Source organism: Triticum dicoccoides, chromosome 4A, assembly GCF_002162155.2.
Source record: "Triticum dicoccoides isolate Atlit2015 ecotype Zavitan chromosome 4A, WEW_v2.0, whole genome shotgun sequence".
Lineage (NCBI taxonomy): Eukaryota > Viridiplantae > Streptophyta > Magnoliopsida > Poales > Poaceae > Triticum > Triticum dicoccoides.
The window spans coordinates 358,870,108-358,892,688 of record NC_041386.1 but is presented as its reverse complement, the minus strand read 5'-3'; the positions used below and the strand labels follow the sequence as shown (position 1 = coordinate 358,892,688).

The 22,581-nt window shown below is 47.7% G+C and overlaps 1 protein-coding gene across 2 annotated transcripts; it reads right to left on the bottom strand.

The window, feature by feature from the left end:
- Positions 1 to 18,223: 18,223 nt before the first annotated feature.
- LOC119285918 lies at positions 18,224 to 22,220 on the bottom strand. Of its 2 annotated transcripts, XR_005139988.1 has the most exons (5): positions 21,791 to 22,220; positions 21,022 to 21,139; positions 20,683 to 20,869; positions 19,128 to 19,453; positions 18,224 to 18,658 (listed from the first exon to the last, which is right to left on the bottom strand). XR_005139988.1 is itself a non-coding variant. In XM_037565245.1 (4 exons), exons 1-4 carry the CDS (start codon positions 21,983 to 21,985, stop codon positions 19,450 to 19,452), a joined length of 504 nt encoding a protein of 167 aa, XP_037421142.1. In that variant the 5' UTR covers positions 21,986 to 22,220; the 3' UTR covers positions 18,224 to 19,449. The 2 variants fall into 2 exon arrangements, 1 of the variants encoding a protein (XP_037421142.1); XM_037565245.1 differs by having other exon boundaries at positions 18,224 to 19,453.
- Positions 22,221 to 22,581: the final 361 nt, after the last annotated feature.

Genomic DNA, 22,581 nt, shown 5'->3' with positions numbered 1-22,581 from the left:
TGGCCGTCAGGTCAGATTTGGAAGTTTAAACTACACGGCTGACATCCGCGGGGACTTGATCTTCGACGGATTCGAGCCACTGCCGAGCGTGCCTCACTGTCACGACGAGCATGATCTAGCTTTGCCGCCGAATAGTGCCCTGGAGGCCGCACCCGCATCGGCTTCGACCCTTAATTCGGAGCCAACTGCGCCGATCGAGGATGGGTGGTTTGACACTGCCTCGGGGGCTGCGATCCCAAGGGCGATCGAGCCGAACACCAGCCCCGCACTCCGCGAGACTCGTGACTCCAAGAAGCCGGACTCCGAACCCTCTGCACCTCTGCCGATCGAATCCGATTTGGCGCCGATCATGGAGTTTACTGCCACGGACATCTTTCAGCACTCGCCTTTCGATGATATTGTGAAGACACTAAAGTCTCTCTCTTTATCAGGAGAGCCCTGGCCGGACTACGGTCAGCAAGGTTGGGATACGGACGATGAAGAAATTCAAAGCCCACCCACCACCCACTTTGTAGCCACTGTCGACGATTTAACCGACATGCTCGACTTCGACTTCGAAGACATCGACGGTATGGATGCCGATGCAGGAGACGATGAAGAACCAACGCCTATTGGGCCCTGGAAAGCCACCTCGTCATATGACATATACATGGTGGACACCCCAAAAGAAGGAGATGGCAATGGAACAGCGGAGGATGACCCCTCCAAGAAACAGCCTAAGCGTCGGCATTAGCAGCGCCGCTCAAAATCCCGCCAAAGCAAATACGGTGACTCCAGCACGGGAGATAATAATACTCCGGAGAGTGCCGAAGAAAACCCCCTCTAGCAAGATTCAGCACAGGAGGATGGAGAAGCCAGCCCTGATGAGAGAGCGGCAGACAGAGAGGTCGAGGACGATAACTATACGCCTCCCTTCGAAGACGAGGCAAGCCTCGACGACGATGAATTCGTCGTGCCAGAGGATCCCGTCGAGCAAGAGCATTTTCAACACAGGCTTATGGCCACGGCAAGAAGCCTCAAGAAAAAACAGCAACAGCTTAGAGCTGATCAAGATTTGCTAGTCGACAGATGGAGTGAAGTCCTTGCGGCCGAAGAGCATAAACTCGAACGCCCCTCCAAGAGCTACCCAAAGCGCAGGTTGCTACCCTGATTAGAGGAGGAAGCACTTAATCCTACATCACCAGCACTTGATACGGCCGACCGGCCACCTCGTGGCCGCGACAGAGAGGCCTCTCGGCCCTCCACTCAAGCCGCACCCCGTACCAAGGAACGGGAAAATGCGCCAGGCCTGCGAGATATGTTGGAGGACAAGGCAAGGCAAACAAGGTCGATCGATGGATCGCGTGGGCGCCCCGCGACTCGAGACGGTAACCGTCATGCCGGACACAATTTCGGTAGGGCCGAACACAGTAGACAAAGCTCATTGGAGCTACGTCGTGCAGTACAGAGGCGCCGCACACCCACTATGCTTCACAGACAACGTAATGGATCATCAAATCCCCAAGGGTTTCAAACCCGTAAACATCGAATCATATGATGGCACAACAGATCCTGCGGTATGGATCGAGGATTATCTTCTTCATATCCACATCGCCCGCGGCGATGATCTCCACGCCATCAAATACCTCCAACTCAAGCTTAAAGGAACAGCTCGGCATTGGCTTAACAGCTTGCCAGCAGGATCAATCGGTTGTTGGGAGGACCTGGAAGCCGCATTCCTCGACAATTTCCAGGGCACTTATGTGCGACCACCAGACGCCGATGACCTAAGCCACATAATTCAGCAGCCAGAGGAATCGGCCAGGCAATTCTGGACACGGTTCCTAACAAAGAAAAATCAAATAGTCGACTGTCTGGACGCAGAGGCCCTAGCAACCTTCAAACACAATATCCGTGACGAGTGGCTTGCCCGGCACCTTGGATAGGAAAAGCCGAAATCTATGGCAGCACTCACGACACTCATGACCCGCTTTTGCACGGGAGAAGAAAGCTGGCTTGCTCATAGCAACAACATGACCAAGAACCCTGGTAATTCAGATACTAGGGACAGTAGTGGCAGGTCGCATCGCAACAAGCAGAAGCGCCGCATTAACGGCGACAACCCTAAGGATACGGCAGTTAATGCTAGATTCAGAGGCTATAAATCCGGTCAGCGGAAAAAGCCATTCAAAAGAAATCCTAGGGGGCGTCCAGTTTGGACCGAATACTCAACCGCTTGTGCCAGATACATGGCACCCCCGAAAAGCCGGCCAATCACACCAACAGGGATTGTTGGGTGTTCAAGCAGGCAGGCAAGTTAAATGCCGAAAATACAGACAAGGGGCTGCATAGCGATGACGACGAAGAGCCCCAGCCGCCGAACAACAGTGGACAGAAGGGTTTTCCCCCACAAGTGCGGATAGTGAACATGATATACGCAACCCACATCCCCAAGAGGGAGCGGAAGCACGCGTTAAGGGACGTATATGCGGTAGAGCCAGTCGCCCCAAAGTTCAACCCATGGTCCTCCTGCCCGATCACCTTTGATCGAAGGGACCATCCCACTAGCACCCGTCATGGTGGATTCGCCGCATTGGTTCTAGACCCAATCATTGATGGATTTCATCTCACTAGAGTCCTTATGGACGGCACAGCAGCCTGAACCTGCTTTACCAGGATACAGTGCGGAAAATGGGCATAGATCCCTTGAGGATTAAGCCCACCAAAACGACCTTTAAAGGCGTAATACCAGGTGTAGAGGCCAACCGTACAGGCTCAGTCACACTTGAAGTGGTCTTCGGATCTCCGGATAATTTCCGAAGCGAGAAGTTAATCTTCGACATAGTCCCATTCCGTGGTGGCTATCATGCACTGCTCGGGCGAACCGCATTCGCCAAGTTCAATGCGGTACTGCACTACGCATACCTTAAGATCAAGATGCCAGGCCCTCGAGGAGTAATTACGGTCAATGGAAACACCGAAGGCTCTCTCCGAACGGAGGAGCACACGGCGGCCCTTGCTGCGGAAGTACAAAGCAGCCTCTCCAGGCAGTTCTCTAGTCCGGCCATTAAACGTCCGGACACCGTCAAGCGCGCCCGGAGTAACCTACAACAAGGCCGCCTGGCATGTTCCGAGCAGGCGTAGCAATGCGGCCCCAACCCCAGCCCTCGCAAAAATGCGACACCAGTACTTCGCGTACATAACTATGCTCTAGAAATACCATGGGTGCAGGGGGAGGGGCACCATCACGGCACGCCCGAAACATGGCTTAAACCACACCAGGGGCTCCCGATTTTTTAATTTTCTCTTACTTTCAGGACTCCACTCTTCGGAAGGCCTGTTCGGCAATTCAATTGCCGCACAAACGATGCAAGAACCAGGGAAGCAGACAAGTCATGCCTCATTACGGAACTCCCAGGTGGTCTCTATCACGAGCAGTATACCTGTTTCGCTTACCATTCCGCAGCTTGCCCCTGGAACAAACATGTTAAATAGTCTAACCTTTTGCCCCTCGCATTATTTGTATCATTCTGCTTTGATCGCAGCCCTTTTTAATAAACAATGCATAGCCTTTGTCTATTTTTGCATTACTCTTCTTTTTTTTACAAATATATGTTCCTTAATGACATGTTGCACCCGTACACTTTGGTACGGCCAAAATACGACAGGGGCTTTAGTACCCCTCAATATGGTGTGGGTAGTCCGAACACTTTAACAAGTGCGGCACCCCGAACTTATAGCATTATATGCATCGGCTCCGAATCATGTCTTGGGTCAATAGTTGGGTTTGCCCGGCTCCTATGTTTTGGTGCCTTACGTTCCACTATATCGGCTAAGGTAGCACTAGGAGAACTACTGCGATTGTGCCCCAGTTGAGCTGGGCCGAGCACCTTAGTAGAGAAAGCTAAAACTGACTGTCATGATGAAGCGAGAGCTGGTTGCTGTTCGAGAGGTTTTTCGAGTCCCTAAAGACTTATGCCGCTTAGAGCGAGGAGTCGGCTCTGTCTGGCCAAGGCGTGGATAGCGCCCCAAAATCGGTCTTCCGAATACCAGGGGCTTCGCCGAAATATAAAATTATAGAATTCTATGGCTAAGTGAGAGTGTTCACGCATTATAGTCCGATTGCCTTGTTTGTTGGGATGAGCGCCTCCCTCGAAGGACCCAAACATGGGAAAAAGAGCGCTCAGGTTTATCCCCGAACACCCCAGCACTAGCGGCACGGGGGCAGAAGCCGACGACTCGCCATCTCTCAGAATTGATAAATAGCCGCACAGAAGGTAATATTTTAAATTCCTACAGCATTGCTTAGCGCATATGAACAAGTTTTCAGTGCACAGGACAAAACGAGCGAGTTTTACTCAAAAATTACATCCCTGGAACATTCATCCGCCATAAGGCAGGCACCCTTCAGAACATCCTTATAATAATTCTCGGGCTTGCGATGCTCCTTCCCCGGCGGCGGCCCATCCTTCACAAGCTTCTCAGCATCCAGCTTGCCCCAGTGCACCTTAGCACGGGCAAGGGCCCTACGGGCGCCTTCAATGCAGACAGAGCGCTTGATGACTTCGAGCCTTGGACAGGCCCCCATCAGCCGCCGCACCAGCCCGAAATAGCTCCCAGGCAGAGCCTCTCCAGGCCACAGCCGAACTATGAGGCCCTTCATGGCATGTTCGACCGCCTTGTGGAGCTCGACCAGTTGCTTCAGCTGGTCGCTCAGGGGCACGGGGTGTCCGGCCTCAGCATACTGAGACCAGAACACCTTATCTGTCGAGCTGCCTTCCTCGGCTCGATAGAATGCGGCGGCATCGGACACGCTACGGGGAAGATCTGTGAATGCTCTTGGAGAGCTCCGGATTCAGGTAAGTAACAAGTAACTTACGTTTACGTGTTTGCTTTGCATAAAGAATGCCTTACCCGCCGCTATCTTTTTCACCTCATCCAACTCCTAGAGGGTCTTCTGGGTTTCGGCCTTGGCAGACTTGGCATTTTCAATAGCCACCGCGAGCTCCGACGCTCGCGTCTTTGAGTCAAGCTCCAAACTCTCATGTTTTTCCATGAGAGTCTGGAGCTCCTGCCGCACCTTGCCAACCTCGGCCTCATACTTCTCCCGCTTGGTGCGCTCCGTGGCCGCCCCCTTCTCAACCTCGAGCAGCGCTTTCTTAAGGGTCGCCACCTCAGACGTGGCCCCTACAATAGCCACGATAATCCTGTCATTTTTTGCAATTGGACCTTTTTTATATATATTTAAACAAGGTATTTCTTACCTTCCTTGTCCTCGAGCTGCTTCTTGGCACGCCCGAGCTCTTGCTCGGACTGCTCGAGGTTCTGCTTTAGCGTGTCCACTTCCGCAGTCAGTGCGGCGGACGCCAGCAGAGAAGCCTGCATACGCATATTGACTCCTTTTTGTTAGACTCCTGCAAATTTTATTTGATCCTCTATTCGGCTTTTCTTCCCGAACGCCAAACAAAGCATCAGGGGCTAATGTCTATGCGGTAATATTATTTACACATTCTTTACTTACCTCAAAGCCTGTTAAAAGGCTAGTACAAGCTTCAGTCAGTCCGCTCTTGGCGGACTGAACCTTCTGGACCACCGCACTCATAATGGTGACGTGCTCCTCGTCGATGGAGGCGCCTTTGAGCGCCTCCAACAGACTGTCCGGTGCCTCCGGTTGGACGGGGGTCACCGGCACGGAGGGCTTGCTCCTCTTGGAAGGAGGTCGCCCGCCGAACTCTGGAACCTTTGAAGGTTCCGGAGCGGTGTCCGGCCTAGAGCCGGACTTGGAGCCCTGGGCGTTTTTTTATCCCCTTTACTCCTGGAGTCCGGCGAGTCCAGTGAACCGCTCGACGACGCGTCGAGCCGGTCTTTGGGTGGGCTGCATAATCATATTCGACATAAGGGAAAGCTGTGCAATAAAGGAATACTATGAATTAATCTGGTATCCGGATACTTACGATTTCGCCAGGGGCTTGGCCCTGAGCGGCCACTCCTCTTCGCCATTGTCGACGGAGTAGTCCGGAGGAAGGGTTTTCCCCTTCTTGGACCCTTCGGCCTCCCCAGTTGGGGCGGCCTTCCTTTTCTACCCTTCCCCCACTGGAGGGGGAGAGGTCTCTTCTTCCTCCTCCTCGTCTTCATGGGAGGAGTGCGTCTTGGAGTCGTCGGATGATGAATCCGACACCTCCGTACTGGGCCCGTGGCCTTCTTCTCCGGCACCACATAGGGTGCCTGGACCAGCAGCTTCGCCAAACGAGCGTCCGCTGGGCCTTCGGGCAAAGGAGCCAGACAGTTGATCACGTCTCCTGCCAATCCTGTCAAAGGTAAGGGAGCTTAGATCCCGCATGGAGTCAAACTATGAAAAACTGATACCCTGTAAAAGGTAAAAACAGCTTACCGCATGAGCGTGACGCTGCATACTGAATCCGCGATCCTCGGTAGCAGATGCGGGGGCCTCGGCGCCCTTGAAAAGCACCTTCCAGGCATCTTCGTACGTCGTGTCGAAGAGCCTGCTCAGAGTTCGGTGCCGCGCCGGGTCGAACTCCCACAGGTTGAAAGCCCGTTGTTGACACGGGAGGATCCGGCGGATGAGCATAACCTGGACTACGTTCACAAGTTTGAGCTTCTTGTCCACCAGGGTTTGGACGCATGTTTGGAGTCTGGTCAACTCTCCTTTTTTACCCCACGATAGGCCCGTCTCCTTCCAGGAGGTAAGCCGCGTAGGGGGTCCGGATCGAAACTCGGGGGCTGCGACCCATTCAGGGTCGCGCGGCTCGGTAATGTAAAACCACCCCGATTGCCACCCCTTCAGGGTCTCCACAAAGGAGCCCTCGAGCCATAAGACGTTGGGCATCTTGCCCACCATGGCGCCTCCACACTCCGCCTGGTTGCCGCGCACCACCTTCGGCTTGACATTGAAAGTCTTGATCCATAGGCCGAAATGGGGGCGGATGCGGAGGAAAGCCTCGCACACGACGATAAACGCCGAGATGTTGAGGACAAAGTTCAGGGCCAGATCGTGGAAATCCAGGCCATAGTAGAACATGAGCCCCCAGATAAATGGGTGGAGAGGGAAGCCCAGTCCGCGGAGGAAATGGGGGAGGAACACCACCCTCTCATGGGGCCTAGGGGTGGGGATGAGCTGCCCCTCTTCAGGAAGCCGGTGCGCAATGTTGTTAGACAAGTATCCGGCCTTCCTTAGTCTTTTGATGTGTCCCTCCATAACGGAGGAGACCATCCACTTGCCTCCCGCTCCGGACATGGCTGGAGAAGGTTGAGGTGGGGAGTGCGGACTTGGGCGCTGGAGCTCGAGTGCGCGAAAATGGATAGGCAAAAGAGGAAGAAGGCGTAGGTGAAAAGGTGGATCCTTATCCCCTTATAAGGGTGGACGCAACTACGTGTCCCCACCAGCCTGGTAAAACTCGCTTATCCCCAAGCGCCATAATCAATGGCGCGGTTGGGTTACCCACGCCCGTATTGATGAGAATCCCGAAATAAGGGGACATGATCTCTGCTTCGACGAGACGTGCCAAGGAAACCGCCTCGCATGACACGCTGAGGTGGGATAATAAACGATTCAAATAAAGGCTTGGCCGTGGTGCGTCACACTACAGAATACGTCAGCAGATTAGATTTGTGTAAATATTATTCTCTCTATGGCAATATGTGGAAACTTATTTTGCAGAGCCGGACACTATCTTTGTGTTCATAATCTTCTATGAAGTAATTGGAGGAGGAACCCGCCTTGCAATGCCGAAGACAATCTGCGCGCCGGACTCGTCGTAATTGAAGCCTGGTTCAGGGGCTACTGAGGGAGTCCTGGATTAGGGGGTGTCCGGATGGCCAGACTATACCTTCAGCCGGACTCCTGGACTATGAAGATACAAGATTGAAGACTTCGTCCCATGTCCGGAAGGGACTTTCCTTGGCATGGAAGGCAAGCTTGGCGATACGGATATGTAGCTCTCCTACCATTGTAACCGACTTTGTGTAACCCTAACCCTCTCCAGTGTCTATATAAACCGGAGGGTTTTAGTCCGTAGGACAACATATAGAACAACAATCATACCATAGGCTAGCTTCTAGGGTTTAGCCTCTCTGATCTCGTGGTAGATCTACTCTTGTACTACCCATATCATCAATATTAATCAAGCAGGACGTAGGGTTTTACCTCCATCAAGAGGACCCGAACCTGGGTAAAACTTCGTGTCCCTTGCCTCCTGTTACCATCCGGCCTAGACGCACAGCTCGGGACCCCCTACCCGAGATCCGCCGGTTTTGACACCAACAGTCCTACTTTCTGCTTATCACAGTACTTGTATCATTCTGCTTTAACACACCTTTTTGAATAAACAATGCATAGCACCAGACTATTATCGCATTCTCTATTCTTATTTTTCTATATATATACTAGTAGAACGCCCGTGCATTGCCACGGGCTTTTGATAAAATTTAAGATTCTACTCACGGAGCTAAATAACTAAGAACAATGTCATCTCAGCTAACATATTTTTTAATAATCAGCTAACACACATCTACTGTCAAACAGAGTAATTTTATCTGGATTGTATTTGTGACGTTTTGGTCTCAGATAGATGAATGAATAAAAAACCCATTCTACCTAAAGTTTTTCTTAGGTGAAGTGGGTTGTGTTGTATTCATTCATCTCAACATGTTTTGAGTCGAATAAAAGAAAACTATTCGCACAAGCCTCCTTCGCTAGCCAATGAGCAGCTCCATTAGCCGAGCGTCTCACAGAACTCCTCGGTTGATCGCATGGTTTCCTTTACCTCCTCAACAATAGGGCCATAGACTGATCTATCAAATTCTTAGCTTCTTAATAACTCACATCATCTACTGCCGCCCCACCTACTTTCTCCGTAAACGTCTGAAACGTCCGCCCCGGTCAGTGCCCGGTCAAAAATGAGTGACCCAACCGGACCCTCACTTTATCCCTAAATGTCCGGACTGACCGATATACCTTAGACCCATCTCAAATCTAGGGGCAGGATGGGCTACGGTCACGCCCGGGTACCCGCTCGGTCCCACCTGCAACCACCCAATCTTTCTTTCTCGCCTCTCTCACATGGAGCATGGAACGATGCCAACACAGGGGAGGAGGTGGCTCGCGACGATGATGAGGTGAGCAGAGGAGGCTGCTGACAGCGTGGACGATGGTGGGGGAGGCGCCTGACGACCTCGCGCGACCACCACATGTACCTACTGTCCAAAGCCGCATGCAACCGTGGGCACGTCGACGGGTCACCGCAGCCTTGTGTTGGCCGTCGGCGAGCGAGCGTGCTCGCCTGCGGGTAGGCGGGCGAGCATGATGGATGCCGCCACAGCCGCTTGTTGTCTAGCCTAGCTGTGGGGATGCTAGCTGCCGTAGCTGGCACAACCCCGACCTGGCCGCCGTTGCCGTCGTGTGCGGGTGGGCAATTGGGACTTAATCTTGATTTCAATGTTTCTGCATGTTTGTTTTTAGTGATGCATGCAGTTTAGATTGTCCAGGAAAAAAACATTGCATATATATTATACACTTCTTAATCTTCCATAAAAACACATATGTGATTAACAAACTCCATGTTCATAAAAATACAATAAATTAGTCTAATTGGTATTGTCAGCTAAGAAGATCAACGACCTTCTTGAGCAGTACCAAAAAATAGCTGAGTTAAGTCAATTTTGCCAATCATACTCACCCCGCTCTGTAAACGGCCACAATTATTGACCGCGGCTGAGGTCTGCTCCTTCCCACGCAAAAGGCGGTGGGGCCCTCTCCAAATTGCCAGTGCTCTTTAACCGGGACGGTGACTGTTCCAAGGCCTTGTCGGAGATGTAATCTTGCCTCCATCCTTACCGGGTACATCCAGTTTTGCTCATGACAACAAGATCATCCTTATATTTTGGCAAGCCTAAAGAGTTTTAGTGTAGTGTTCACGTTTCCTTTCACAAATGGAATAGAGGAAATTGAACCACAGAGCAATATAATAATGTAGCTCTTTCACCATTGTACACAAAAATATGGTTGTTTCACAAATCCAAACATATTTTATTTTTATGTGCAAGGAAATTAAGCAATTTACAATCAGTAAACGAATCTAGGGAGCAAATGGATAAATGGTTAGGATCTTGCAAAAAAATACCCCAGTAAAACTTACACATACACAACTGTTGATCTTCTCCTACTATTCTCCTTATATACAATATTAATTTGTAACACATCAGACTCTCCAAAATTTTTGAGATCTCTAAAGATAAAATGATGTTCTTCAGTGCCAGCGCCGCTTCTTCTTAGCCTAAAACATACCCCCTCTGTCCCACAATATAAGATGTTTTTGCAAGCTATGTTAGCTTGCAAAGACATCCTATATTATCGGACGGAGGGAGTAGCACAACGACATTCTAAGAACCATAAAACCAAGCAAAAACGCCAGCAGCAAGGGAAAAGGGTGACAACTGCCTTCAGATGTTATTCGCTACGGCCTATAGCAAATTTTCTAGGCAATAAAGGTAATGCTAGCTCAACATGCATTTCATAAAAAATGAATTACAAATCACAATGAAAAAGTATTTGACGACTTAAAGCAAACAAATACTAATCTTTGTTGTTTTCTTTTCCATTTCAGTAAGAAACAAAATGAGTACACGAGTCATCCCCATGAAATGCATGAACAAAGCAAGCAGGAGCAACAAAATTAAAGCAAACTTCTTACTGGGTTGGCAACTCATCCAAGTATTTTTACATGGACTATCATAATTGTTAAAAATAATTCTGTAATTGGGGGAAAATCTCCCCTTGCCCAAAACCGTCGTTGCGGTTTGTCCCACAACCAACGTCTCCCTTCGATCTCCTGGAACCGACGCCTCCTCGAGGAATCGTCGTGTCTCTTCGGGAGATATAAAAGGGGGCCTGTATCCATCGATCAAAGGATTCAATCATTCTGATTCAAAACACGTTATCAGCACGTAGAACAACCAGCGAGAGCAAAAGGCAACAGAGAAAGGATAAGAGAGGAATCACTCGCCGCTGGTGAGATGACAGGCCTCGTCTCCTTCTTCCTCCATCTGATCCGCGAGGATGGTCGCCGCTACTGCCTCATTGCCCTTCGCCGCCATGGAGTTGGTGGCCACCGCCGTTTCCGTCGACGGATGCAAGCCATCCGACGGTTCAGCCGGAGCGCCGCTGGACGTGCCGCCCCTGGCAGCCACCGTGCCGCTGGATGCGCCCGTCGTGGTGCTCACCACGCCCCTGGACACGGTCCCCGTGCTCCCGGACGCGCCCACTGCGGTGCTCCCCGCGCCCGTGGCCAAGCGTCCATGGGGTACGACCCTTGGCTGGTGGCCGGCCCGAGCGCCCCCATGATGCACGGGGCTGCTACCGCGCCTGCCCTGCCCACTGGGTCTCCGCCTCCACCACCTCCTCCGCCGGCCGCATGGATCCCGCCGTCAACACCGACCCCTGATGCCGTGGCCGCTGGCCTGAGCCTCCGCCCGCCTGGCTACGCCCCGGTGCCGATGCGCTCAACGGTGAATGCAGAGGAAGCGCTCGCCTTCATCTCCACTCCATCCGGCGCCTCTGGTGTCGTCCGCCTTGGAGTTGGCATGGAGGGCGCCGCCGCCGCCGGCACGCCTCAACAGGAGACAGCCGCGGGCTCAAGCAGCCGCGCGGAGCGGTGCTTCGGCCGCCTCTTCAGGCACGCCGTCGCAGCCCTCGACCGCCGCCCCGGCCGTCACCCAGGCTCATGGGCTCCGGCGGACCACGGTTTCACCGCTACTCCACTGCCCCAGGCCTCCACCATCGTCGTCTCCTCTTCAGATGAAGAGGCCTCGTCGGTGTCGTGTCGCTGACACCTGAAGATGCGAGGGGAGGTGCCGGCGCTCGCCCCAATCGCTGGCGACTGGGCTCCCTGCTACTTGCGAGCGCATGGGGTGGTGGGGGATCGAGCGTGGTGCGGGTCGGGCGATTCCTTATCCGTAACCGCCCCACCTCTCGCCTCCTCTCTTATGCGTGGGTGGCTGCGGGCTGGTCTCGGTCGGCGGTGGCAGGCCCAGGCAATCGGCATACTCTCTTCAAGTTTTTTTTCTTTCTCTATTTTTATTAGTCTAGTACTAATTATTGTATTTGTGTTAGTACTGTTTAGTACATAGATTGACTACTACTTACATTTTAGTCATGTTCTAGATTCATTCTATGTTAGGACTTGTGTAATTATTAGTAGGTTTGTTTATATTATGTAATGGATTGATAATATAAATAAAGTACCAGATTTCATCTGGGAAGAATGACATGTTCCATGTGTTTACCACATCTTATTTTTATCGAACATGTCTTTGCGATTCAGATCTTCTCTTGCATATCAAACTTGCAGATTTTTGAATGTTTCTCCCTCATCTTATTTGGAATCACAAGGTAATGAGTTGTGATCTACTGCTCATTTGCAGACTATCCTCTCTTACTGTGAGGTCTACGCTTTGTCATTCTCGACAAACGATTACCTCCAACGTGTATTCCTTATATCTGAATTGTAGCATACACAAGGTAATGGCGAAGTAGCCTATTACTGTGAGATCCAAGTGATCTTCAAAGTGTTATGTTCACACAATTGAGGTTGAGAATTTTTCAAGTTTACACTTGAGTATCAAATTTTTGCATTCTTATTACACAACCATGATGGTTTTTTTTACCACCCGTAAATTAATTATCTCTGGTTTTCCCATGTAGGCAAAGATGACTGCCAAAGAATTTGAGGAGCTTGCCCTCAATGGCCACAATTACCCTACATGGGCTATGGACATCAAGATCAGTCTTGCTTCCCGTGGGATAGCGCGTGCAATACAAACCCCGGAGACTCCTCTCCCGGATGGGGCCACGCCGCTGACAGAACAGCAGAACTATGCTGCATTATTCATCATAAGGCACCATATTAATCCAGATCTCAAGTATGAGTATTTACAGGAGGAATCTCCTAGTACTCTGTTTCTGGCCCTCAAAACGAGGTATGAACAGCAGAAGGCAGTAGTCCTGCCCGAATCACTCCATGATTGGACTCATCTTCGTCTTCAGGATTTCAAGTCCATCGGTGAGTACAATCATGTTGTTCATAAGATATGTTCCAAACTGTGCTTTTGTGAGAAGGAACCTACTGAGGGGGAGAAGATAGAGAAAACTTTGTCTACTATGCTCCCATCCGATAGGATGCTCCAACAGCAATACCGTGCTCGTAACTACACTGCCTATTCCGAGCTTATTCACATGTTACTTCAGGCTGAAAAGCATGATGAGCTACTCGCTAAGAATGGCTCTCAACGCCTAGTTGGTGCACAACCTTTACCTGAAGTCTATCTGAATGTTGCAAATAGACAGAAGTTTAATGGTACCCCTCGGGGTAAACAATCCAATTTCAAGCATAAGCGAAAGCGCAATGGGAACAGGAGATCTAGATACCCAGGCAAGGGAAAAGGCACTTCAAAGCCCAGGTTTGATAAATCTAAGCTTTGCAACAAGTGTGGATGCTCCACACATTCTACTGAAAAGTGCACAATGCCCAAGCATCTGGTTATGTTGTACTAGCAATCTCAGGGATGCAAAGCACCTCAAGGGAAAAGGTTTGAAGCCAACTTCAACCTTCATCCGGATAGCGCAAAAGGAGCAGTTGGTTCGCATGATGTTCCTCCTGGACCGAGCAACGCCGTGATTCCTTATCTGCCTGAGGCTACTGCTGAAATGGAGAACACGTTGATTGAGTACACCGCAAACAACGTGTTTGGCGACTTCGACTAGTCCCTCAATCTCCTAGTGATCTACTCAATTATGTCCATTTGTGATGATTGTAATAAGAACATAAGTTTGTTATTGTCTTTATATGTATTGTATCAGCACATTTGATATAATAAAGATTTTATCCTATATATTACTATGAGGTTTTCTTATTGAAAATTCTTTGTTTTATATAGTTTTCTACGGGGACAATCCGATGGAAGAGGAATTATGCCTTGTGGACAGTTGTGCCACAAACTCCATACTGAGGGAGATGAAATATTTCCAAACTCTGACAAGACGAATGGAGATATTCTAACTATCGCTGGACGCGATACTGTGATTGTTGGTACTGGACGTGCCATACTCACCCTCCCAAGTGGTACATATGTGACAATTGAGGATGCTTTACTGTATCCCGATTCTGCACGTACCCTGATCAGTTATCGAGATATCCGTAAAAATAGTTTTCATATTGAAACCCATGAAGACAACAAAGAGGAGTATCTACTCTTTACTAAAGATGACGGATATGGCAAAAAGGTACATGAGAAAATTCCTTCTCTGTCGTCTGGTTTGTACTATACGTACATCATACCCGTGGAACATGTTGCATACAAAGTAATTTTTTAGAATGTTAACGCATTCCAAACCTGGCATGATCGCCTAGGCCATCCTAGAATAGGGATGATGAGAAAAATTACTAGCAATTCCATTGGTCATAATTTGCTTGAGTCAAAATTTCCTCAATCTTCTGATTTTGTGTGCCACGGGAAAGCTAATTTTGAGGCCCTCACACCTCAAAATACAAGCTGAACCACTTTAGTTCCTTGAACGTATTCAAGGAGACATTTGTGGTCCCATTCAAGCATTATCTGGACCTCTCCGGTATTTCATGGTTCTGATTGACGCATCTACACGATGGTCACATGTGTGTCTTCTATCCACATGAAACCATGCATTTGCCAAGATAATGAGGCAAGTCATTAAGTTGCAAGCCCATTATCCTGATAGTCGAATTAAGTCAATTCGAATGGAAAATGCTGCAGAATTCTCCTCACGTGCTTTCAATGATTATTGCATGGCTTTGGGGATTGAAGTTCAGTACTTTGTTCCATATGTCCATACACAAAATGGTTTGGCTGAAGCATTGATTAAGAGGATCAAACTCATTGCAAGACCTTTGTTGACGAATTGCAACTTGCCAACCTCTTGTTGGGGTCACGCTGTTTTACACGCTGCTGACTTGATACAATTGAGGCCAACTGCATATCACAGTTCTTCCCCTCTGGAATTGGTACGTGGAAATCCTCCAAGCATTTCCCATCTGCGTAAGTTCGGATGTGCTGCATACATCCTAATCTCACCACCACAGCGGACATCTATGGGCCCACACAGGAAGTTGGGGATCTATGTGGGGTACAAATCGCCGTCGATTATTAAGTACCTGGAACCCCTGACTGGGGATATGTTCACAACCCGTCACGCTGATTGCATATTTAATGAGGAACATTTTCCGGCATTAGGGGGAGATTTCAAGTACCAGAAAGAATGCCCGGAAATTGATTGGAATGCTCATTCCATTTCATCCTCTGATCCACGTACCCATGAGACCGAACTTCAAGTTCAGAAGATCATTAATTTGCAACATCTTGCAAATAATCTGCCAGATTCATTTACTGATTTGAAAGGTGTTACAAAATCCTTAAACCCGGCCAGAAACGCGCCAGAAAGAGTGGAGGTACCAATAAAAACCACTCAACTCCCTATCCCTAAAAAGAGGGGGAGTAGTACGGCCTCTGACCCGGAGCATGTTTCTAGCAAGCAGCAAAGGAAATCGAGGAGAAAAACCTCAGAGTCAGTAAATGCAGGTCAACTCAACGTTGACAAACACCTGACGGGTAGTATACACCCAGTGGAAGGGCAACCTCCACAACCCAGTTCCAGTGTGCACAAACTGACTGGGACATCGGAACACCCAGACTCGATCGTATTGGGAAATCACGAAGAGTCACTAGGGGTGCAGGAAATTTCCATCAACTATGTTGATTCTGGAGAATCATTTGACCATAAGACTACGACTGTCGACATATATTTTGCTGAAAGATTGCAGATACCCTTCTCACTGATCATGATCCAAGGTCTATCGTTGAGTGCCAAAAGCGCTCCGACTAGCCTAAATGGAAGGATGCAATCCAAGCAGAAATTGCCTCGCTTAACAAAAGAATGGTATTCATTGAAGCAGTACCTACACCTCCAAGTGTTTTCCCTGTGGGATTCAAATGGGGTTTTCTCCGGAAACGAAATGAGAACAATGAGGTGGTGAGATATAAAGCAAGGCTCATAGCACAAGGTTTCATGCAGAAACCCGGCATTGATTTCACTGAAACATATTCTCTAGTAATGAGTGCAACCACTTTCCGATATCTTATATCTTTGGCAGTGCAAAATCGTCTATCTATGCAGTTGATGGACGTCGTGACCGCATATCTTTATGGGTCACTAGATTCGGACATATATATGAAGGTTCCTGATGGAATCTCTGTCCCGAATAAAAATGCAAAACGCAACATCTATTGTGTAAAGCTGAATAAGTCACTATATGGCTTAAGGCAGTCGGGACGGATGTGGTACAACCGACTCAGTGAGTTCCTTCTTCGGAAAGGTTACTCCAATAGTGCTGATTGCCCATGTGTTTTCATCAAGAAGTCCTCTACAGGATTTTGCATCATTTCTGTGTATATTGATGATCTCAACATCATTGGCAGCACACCAGACATTGATGAAGCACGCAATCAACTAAAGATGGAATTTGAGATGAAGGATTTGGGTAAAACCAAATTTTGCTTAGCTATTCAACTTGAGCATCTTCCCTCGGGAATCATGGTACACCAATCTGCCTATATCCAGAAAATATTGGAGAAATTTAATATGGACATACCCTATCCATCTAAAACTCCCATGGTGGTTCAATCTCTAGACGTAGAGAAAGATGGAGAAGAGGTGTTGGGACCTGAAGTTCCATACCTTAGTGTTGTTGGAGCGCTTATGTATCTTGCAAATTGCACAAGACCTCATATTGCATTTGTAGTGAATCTACTTGCTAGACATAGCCCAGCTCCCACCAAACGTCATTAGTCTGGAGTGAAGAATATCTTTCGATATCTCCAAGGCACAAAGGATCTTGGCCTATTTTTCCAGTTCCAGAAAAATCAGGACTCTGATGTGATTGGATATGCAGATGCCGGCTATTTGTCTGATCCCCATAATGCCAGATCTCAGACCAGCTTTGTTTTCCTACATGGTGGCACTGCTATATCATGGAAGTCTTCGAAACAGACTCTGGTGGCAACATCTACCAATCATTCTGAAATAATTTCATTATTTGAAGCAACATGCGGATGTGTATGGCTTCGCATAATGATAAACCACATACAACAGTCATGTGGAATGGGTTCGATAAAATCACCTAGCATTATCTATGAAGATAATGTGGCCTGTGTTGCGCAGATGCAAACAGGATACATCAAGAGTAATATCACCAACCATATTTCTCCTAAATGGTTTTTTCCCCATAATCTTCAGAAAAGCGAGGAAATAAGCATTCTGCAAGTCAAATCATGCGACAACCTTGCTGATTTATTTACCAAGTCTCTACCAAATTCTACATTCCAAAAATGTGTTCATGGAATTGGTATGCGAAGACTTAAGGACTTGCAGGTGTCAGGGGGAGTCTCTTCTTGAGATATCCTCATTTTAATGACATCACATTATGCTATCTTTCTTTGTGAGTATATGTTTCAGGATCTCATCAAAGATTTTATGAAGAACTTTTGAAGGAGAATCATTTAAGATGATAGAGCTTCCCGGACAATCGTGAAGATGATCTACATGGGCAAGCATAGATTAGGGGGGGTGTTAAAAATAATTCTGTAATTGGGGAAAAATCTCCCCTTGCCCAAAACCGTCATTGCGGTTTGTCCCACAACCGACGTCTCCCTTCGATCTCCTGGAACCGGCGCCTCCTCGAGGAATCGTCGTGTCTCTTCTGGAGATATAAAAGGGGGCCTGTAACCATCGATCAAAGGATTCGATCATTCTGATTCAAAACAATAATGCAAGACAAATGAACTTGACATAAAAACAACAATGATTGGACGCATTACATACATCATCATATGTATGTGTAATACATGACCATGTTTAGTGTTGCTGGAAGACCACTTTCCTTCTCATCCTGGGCAACAACTTCAGCTTTGTTTTCACAGAATCTCTTTATAGCATATGTCAGGGCAGTTCATGGATAATCTGGATAGTACTCACATTTTCATTCATTTTTTCATATAATGGTCAAAGAAAAAAAAGTACACTCAATTTATCATTTAATTAGAGCACCGGTTTAATCCATAAAGGCAGCGTGTAGAGCACTCTCTCACACACACAGAGGAATGCTTGTATTTCTTAGTTTTTCCACCTACCTATGGCACATCATTTCAAGAATATAGTTGTTGAAGCAACTTATAGGCAAAGCACGACTACTATCACGACATCCTTTTTGAGGACAAAGATAATTAATAACACAACATTCTATGTCTCATTGCTATCTTATTTATTTGATCATTTTGGGAGCTTCAATTCCTTGAGTAATTCAGTGAATGCCATCTGCAATGACCCATTGTCGGCCAATGCCAACACTCATCTAGCCTTCTCCTTCGCTAATGTCAGCCTCCCACTTAGATTCTCCCCTTCTTCTCCATGCCCTCAGCCTTCACAAGTTCCTTGCCATACTTCTCCATCACCTCCCCAACATTCATATCATCCACCACGAATATAATTCATAACATTCAGGCGGTAAAGGTCAATGTACACCAAACCGGTCAAATAAATAGTACTTTAGCATCTCTCAAGGGAAGTTTCAAATTTCACCTAAAATTTTCAATTAAAGTCATGTCAATAATTTAATCTTCTACCAATATTAAATACTATATGATAAATGTGATAGCTTAAATTCAAAGTAATAGATTGGATCCTCCCTTAACAATATGACTGGTAGATAGTTTTGAGAGGAAATCTGCATATATTTTAGCATAGACTTACCCAAAGAAGAAGTCATTATAACCGCTCAACAGATGACCTATAACATCTAATGTACCGAAGGGGAACAGATCAGATGACATGTTTTTGTAAGTCCTAGGATAACCAAAAAGCACATCATCATGACATGTCCTAAGTTGGAAGTGTGACACTTATGACCATGGTATGTAATTGATATATTCCAGTTGGAAGTGTGTCATCAGATGCAATGTGGAAGTGTGTCATTAGATGCAATGTGGAGGGAAGATATCAAGGATACTCATCGGAGTATATATGCGGTGGCACTGGAGCAGCTGATTACCGGTAGGAGAACGGCAGCCCCACTCGTGTACTGGTCGGCAGTCACAACCATGCAATTGTACCATCGCTACTGCGTGTATTTGATGATTACAGAACTGTAGATTCAGGATCCAGAGATGGAAGAAGATATCTGTGTCGCCAATGTTACTGTCATTGATCCAAAAATCCCTAGGACGTCCTCCAGCAGCGGGCCCTCCAGTAGCATGGCACCGAGTGTGCGGCCCTCTCATCCTCTTCAACACCGCCAACCGCCTCACACTACTCCTTTCCTTGCTTATCTCCACCGCTGCTCACCTTCCCGCCGGCGCCATCCGTCGTGCCCTTCATCTGACAGCAAAAATATTTTTTTTATCAATAGATAAAAGTAAATTCACTTCTGAAAAAATACTAAATTCATAATCCATATACGTGTTCATGATCTTATTCCATACGCATGTTCAGAAATGTCCCTAGAACAAATAAATTTGATCTTGCTATACATACGGAATGTAAAACTTAGATGGTCAGCCTGAAATAGTTCATTTCTGAATGCAAGTAGTACCGGAAACTACATAGCATTCACAACTTCCATAGTAGCCTATGGCATCGGACACTTGCATATTTGAAAGGCTCGCAAGCTGAAAGCTACACGTATCACACAAAAAACTCCAAGTACAGTTGATTATACTCTAACCCAGCCGGCAGTGCCACTCCCTTGATCAATCATGAGTTTGTGCTCTAGATTCACAAGTTTTCTCATTCTACACACTATACACTGCACATTAAAATACATGTATGAAAGGAAGAGAACCAGGTAGACTTGGTTCTCAAAGCATCTGAATAAAAAGAAGCAACATTTGCTTTTTACGTAACCCATATGAAAGAACTTGAATTAACAAAATACATGGATGCATATTAGTTTGGTTTTCTTAGAAATACAGGGATGAAAGGGAGTAGACCACCAATACCGAGCTCACCAATAATCCATTATACATATTTGCAATATAGACCAAAAATCCATTCAGTCCTAGAATTTTACAATATATATTTTCTATTAGTCATGAACAATCATTACAAACCCAAAATTCAATCACTTTAAAATAAGGAGCTCGATATCAGATTACCTGATCTTTCGTAGAGAAAAACAAAATACTAATTATTTTTTGCTAGAACAGCAAGAGGTCAGCCCAAAATAGTTGCTATAATCATATGCACAAATATAAGATAATTAACGATTCTGCACACGCATCAAGCTTCATTCTATGGGGTTGCGGCGCCCGGACAGGTGAGCACATCAAAATTTCCAGAAACACATCTCAGAAGTAACCGGCCATTTGGCAATATCAACTACCCCCTTTCCAGAAATATAAAGTGTATTTTAATTTTCTAGGCTCAAGCACTAATCAATGATTAATCTAATAACACATACTTTATGGCGCCACAAATTTGATATCATTAGCTTTGTGTCTCATGTTGTGATTTTCTGACTATGGCACTATGAATGTCTGAACTCAGACGATTATGATATGTAATGTTTTTGAACGGAGGGATGAAGCAACTGCGGATGCATTAGTTACCTCACGCATTTATGCGCCTCATCAGGAGTACTGTAGTTTGCAGCACATTTGTCGAACATTTCAAGTATCCTGAAGACTCGATTCCTGGCGTGATTCAGATCTGAAGCGGACGACATCTCCTTGACAATTAGCTCTGCCCATTCAATCCTGTTGGCTGGAGTATTCATCACCGGCACATCAGATGCCACTGCGATTAACAATCGTTCAAGAGTTAGACAAGATGCAAATTGTACGAATGGTGCTGTTTATAAAAAATATACATCTCTAGACATTACTATAACTATCAGGCAACAAGAGAGAGAAGCAGTCAGGATTATTTTTCAGTCATGTCAGCCATACCTCCAGATGAGGAGGCACCAGCATTGGTCGTTGCTGAATCCGATGCCAAATAATCCCTGAAGCTTCTGATGGCAGCATCCAAGACATTTCCCGACGCTTCGAGATAGCCCCGCGGAAGCTAGAAATTCCCCAAAATTACCCATTAGACATGTACAGAGCAAGATGGTACAAATCGGGGTTCTCAAGTCCACTGTTGTGGCATAAACCAAAGCTATACCAGGATTTCAGAAAACCATGGCAGAACTTCTGTGCACAAGGATATAACAAATGTGCAAGCTATTTGTTTTCAGTTATTTAGTTCAGACAGTTTACTTCTGAATCCTAAATTTAGCCATCATATGTGAGAAGAATTCAAAGTGGCGGGAGGGCAGGCGATCATGTCGGGTCGAAGGCGTGTACGATAATTGATCAGCAGAGGAATAATCCTCATGGGTGATTCCTACCCTGCTTCCCTGTAACGGTTTATACACGAAGCACTTGGCACACGCAAGAGAGAAATCGTGGTGGATGATTCTTCTGAACTTTTGATTTCCAATTCCATCAATCTCTGAACTCTTAGTCTATTCAAATTCAAGAAAGGGGATATGAATCGACAACAGAAATTTTTTTCAAGATTCAAGGCACAATCTTTCTTGCGGTGTAACCAAGTTCGATTGGTTCTTGTGATGAACTGAATCGGCGGGCTCTACTACACGTCTGCGCATGATCTACCAATCAACCGAAAGAACAAGAAGCGAAAGAAAGAGGTACGGAGCGGCGGCGGGGGTACCTGCGGATCGGCGCCGGGGAAGACGAACTGGACCGCCTCGACGGGGTCGAACTCCATGTTAATGCCGAGGTCGGCGACCGAGTCCGCGGTGGCGGACGGTGAGCACCGGCCCCGCTTCGCCTGCATCACCTGGAAGGGGTCGTCCAGGAAAGCCGCCACCCTGTGCTTCCGAGTGTCGTCGACCTCCACCGCCATGGCCCGGTGATAGCGGCGATCCGGGGCGACGAGACGTTTGCAGCGATTCCGAAAGCGAAGGTGGCGATCCGGGGCGGTGACGGCGGCGATCAGGTGAGGGGCGGCGGCGATCCGGAGGACGCTGGGCTGGTCGACAAGCTCCCGTGTGGCGGCAGCGCAGGAACCCTAGCGCGTGCGAGGGTAGGAGGAGAGGATGCTTGCGCGAGGAGAGGGAGGGGAGTGGTTCATGCGTGGGGTGGTTTTTGAGGCTTGCGAGTTAACGGAGGTGGGAGGATGACGAAAAAAACCGAAGGTGGGAGGATGATGAAAAAACCAGCAAAATTAAACCGCGGAGACTATTCACCAAGTCATCCATTAGGAGTAGAGATATGTTCATTCATGACATCCAGCACCCGCACAGTCTGGTACGGCCAATATGCTAGGGGCTTAAGCATACCCCATAATACGGCGTGAGAAGTCCGAACACTTTCGACAGTGCGACACCCCGAACTTATAGAATTATATGCATCAACTCCGGATCATGTCTTGGGTCAATAGTTGGGTTTGCCCGGCTCCCATGTTTTGGTACCTTACGTTCCGCTATATCGGCTAAGGTA

What these genes read in the sequence shown, in the direction of transcription:
- LOC119285918 (XM_037565245.1), bottom strand. Translation starts at nt 21,985, where the DNA reads ATGGCGGTGGAGGTCGACGACACTCGGAAGCACAGGGTGGCGGCTTTC. An exon ending in TCCCCGGCGCCGATCCGCAG is followed by an intron (nt 21,140 to 21,790) that starts GTACCCCCGCCG and finishes GGGAATTTCTAG; the next exon opens with CTTCCGCGGGGCTATCTCGA. An exon ending in TGGTGCCTCCTCATCTGGAG is followed by an intron (nt 20,870 to 21,021) that starts GTATGGCTGACA and finishes TGTTAATCGCAG; the next exon opens with TGGCATCTGATGTGCCGGTG.